Source organism: Dendropsophus ebraccatus, chromosome 4 (genome assembly GCF_027789765.1).
Source record: "Dendropsophus ebraccatus isolate aDenEbr1 chromosome 4, aDenEbr1.pat, whole genome shotgun sequence".
In the NCBI taxonomy this organism is placed as follows: domain Eukaryota; kingdom Metazoa; phylum Chordata; class Amphibia; order Anura; family Hylidae; genus Dendropsophus; species Dendropsophus ebraccatus.
This window is the reverse complement of record NC_091457.1, coordinates 22,903,126-22,905,810: the sequence shown is the minus strand read 5'-3', so window position 1 is coordinate 22,905,810 and position 2,685 is coordinate 22,903,126. Positions and strand designations below refer to the sequence as shown.

The 2,685-nt window shown below is 44.4% G+C and overlaps 1 protein-coding gene across 1 annotated transcript; it reads right to left on the bottom strand.

Annotated features, from left to right (window-relative positions):
* Nucleotides 1–275: 275 nt before the first annotated feature.
* LOC138789223 (olfactory receptor 1500-like) lies at nucleotides 276–1,229 on the bottom strand. Its single transcript, XM_069967832.1, has one exon. The coding sequence runs from the start codon at nucleotides 1,227–1,229 to the stop codon at nucleotides 276–278; it is 954 nt and encodes a 317-aa protein (XP_069823933.1).
* Nucleotides 1,230–2,685: the final 1,456 nt, after the last annotated feature.

Here is a 2,685-nt window from a genome sequence, read left to right as displayed (position 1 = left end):
AAAGGGTGTTTAAGATCTGAGAATCCAGTCCTGCCTTCTGGGAACTGATGAATTGAAATAGTTGGATAACCTTGCTTAGGATATCAAATTAACATACTGAAATGAGGTAATGTCAGCTAGTGAAGGTGGAAGACGGTAGGGTATGTTATTACCTCTGATTTTGTTATGTGTTAATGTATTTGTCAGTGTTTTTTTGAAAAAGTTATGAAACAACTTATAAAAGTAGGTGTCAAGGCAGACATCTTGAAACGAAGTGTACAAGAACAGCCACACCACTACACTCTCCAGCATTTCTCTGCCCGCACATGCTTATACGTAAGGGTCTTTATACTCTCTATCATCTCCCGATTCCTCAAACTGTAAACTATAGGGTTAATAAGCGGCGGTAACACTATGTAGATTAAAGACTTGAACTTATTGTCATTCTGAGAGTTATCTCCAGACGGCACTATATAGATGGAGTTCAGTGTGCCGTAATAAACGCAGACCATCAGCAGGTGAGAGCTACAGGTGGAGAAAGCCTTCTTCTGTCCAGACATGGAGGAAATCTTTAGAATAGTAAAGAAGATGCAGATGTAAGACGAAACAATCAAAAGAAATGGAAAAAAGACACAGAGCAGAGAGACAACAAAATCGTCCCACATTAGAATCATATTGTAAGAAGTTGAAATTTGAAGAATTTCAGCAATGTCACAAAAGTAATGGTCAATGACGCTGGAGCCACAAAACTCCATCTGGACTATAATTATTAGTTCACTTGACATAAGAATACAGGAAAAGATCCAAGAGAAGCTCACAAGGTACAGACAGTTTTTAGTATTTATAATGGTGGCATAGTGTAATGGGTAACAGATGGCGAGATATCGATCATAGGACATAACTGTTAGGATGTATGACTGAGCAATCAGAAGACAGCTATGTACATAATATTGGAGAATACATCCAGTGAGAGATAAGTGGCCACCTTCCCATAGAATGACATGTAACAAAGCCGGTAAGATGTTGGATGCGAGTAATACATCAGCTGTTGATAGATTCTTAAGGAAGAAGTACATGGGATGTCTAAGTTGCTGACTGACTGATACCGACACAATGATAAGAAGGTTTCCAACCAGTATGACTATGAAAATTAGAAGGATGAATAAGAAGAACACAATGTTATAGTTGTAAAGGTTTTTGAATCCTTGAAGAAAAATCTCATTTACGGAGGTGGCATTGTCCTTACACATCTTCCCGGTACATAATAATATATCAATATCTGTGAAAGTGGAGAAATGTAAATATTTAGATCATGGCAGTAAAGTATGGGAAGAAAGGAACAGGTTTAGATGTTACACATGCATGTTTTTTTTTCCGACCATGAATGGTCGAATTGTCAATGAAGCAAGTGGTGACTAGCTGATAACGATAGACAGTATGATTCATGGGCACTCCTTGGAATATGCCACCTGTGGCTATTAGAGATGAGCAAACCTCAAGCATGCTCGAGTCCATCCGAACCCGATCGTTCGGCATTTGATTAGCTGGGGCTGCTGAAATTGGATAAAGCTCTAAGGTTGTCTGGAAAACATGGATTCAGCCAATGACTATATCCATATTTTCCACATAGCCTTAGGGCTTTATCCAACTTTAGCAGCCACCGCTAATCAAATGCCGAACAACCGGATTCGGAAGGACTCGAGCATGCTCGAGGTTCGCTCATCTCTAGTATTAATATCAAATAATCTGATTTACAAAAAGTGAAGGACATTTACCAATCTTCTTAGGCACGCATTAAGCCCTTCTCCAAATATGACGTACTGGGACGTCATGAAAAGCCGTGCCAGAACGCATCATGACGTCCCAGTATGTCATGATTTTCCTGCCTCCCCCCTCTGTCCCTAGATGAGATCGGGCAGCAGGAGGAGGCTGCCACTACCCGGAGGGGAGCCGTGCTCTTCCCAGGCAGTTAACCCCATAGACGCCGTGGTCCTTGCGACTGCAGCGTCTATGGGGAAATTCGCTGTCTTCAGCTGATCAAACTATGGGAGGAGGCTGCAGAACGTTGCCTCCTCCCGCCGTCCCTGCCGTAATCCCTCCCCCAGGCCCCGCTTCCTTCTGCCTTCCCCGATCCAGCTTCCCCCGTCGCCCGCCCACCCCAATCCAGCTCCCCCGTCACCCGCCTGCCCCGATCCAGCTCCCCCCCGTCGCCTGCCCACCCCAATCCAGCTCCCCCCGTCGCCCGCCTGCCCCGATCCAGCTCCCCCCGTCGCTCGCCCCGATCCAGCTCCCCCCGTTGCCCGCCCTTCTCGATCCAGCTCCCACCGTTTGCCTCGATCCAGCCTCCCCGTCCCCCCGCCCGCCCCGATGCAGCTCCCCCCTCCCCGAAAAACAGCTGCTAAATTGTGTTTTTATTTGTACCACCTCATAAAAAATTTAATAAAAAATGATCAGGGTGTCACATGTCCCCCCGAATGGTACCGATAGAAATGGCAACTTGTCTTACACAAAAATTTTGGCACCGCAAGGCCTCTGTGACATGGTATAATGGCTATAAAAACCCTGTGTTAGAGAAAAAAATGGATCAAAATGGAATATCTGCCAAAAAAAATGAAAATTTTAAATTTCCCCTTCAACTTTCTTAAATTTCAGCGAAACACCTAAAGGGTTAATACACGTATGGAATGTTACTTTGAATACTTTGAG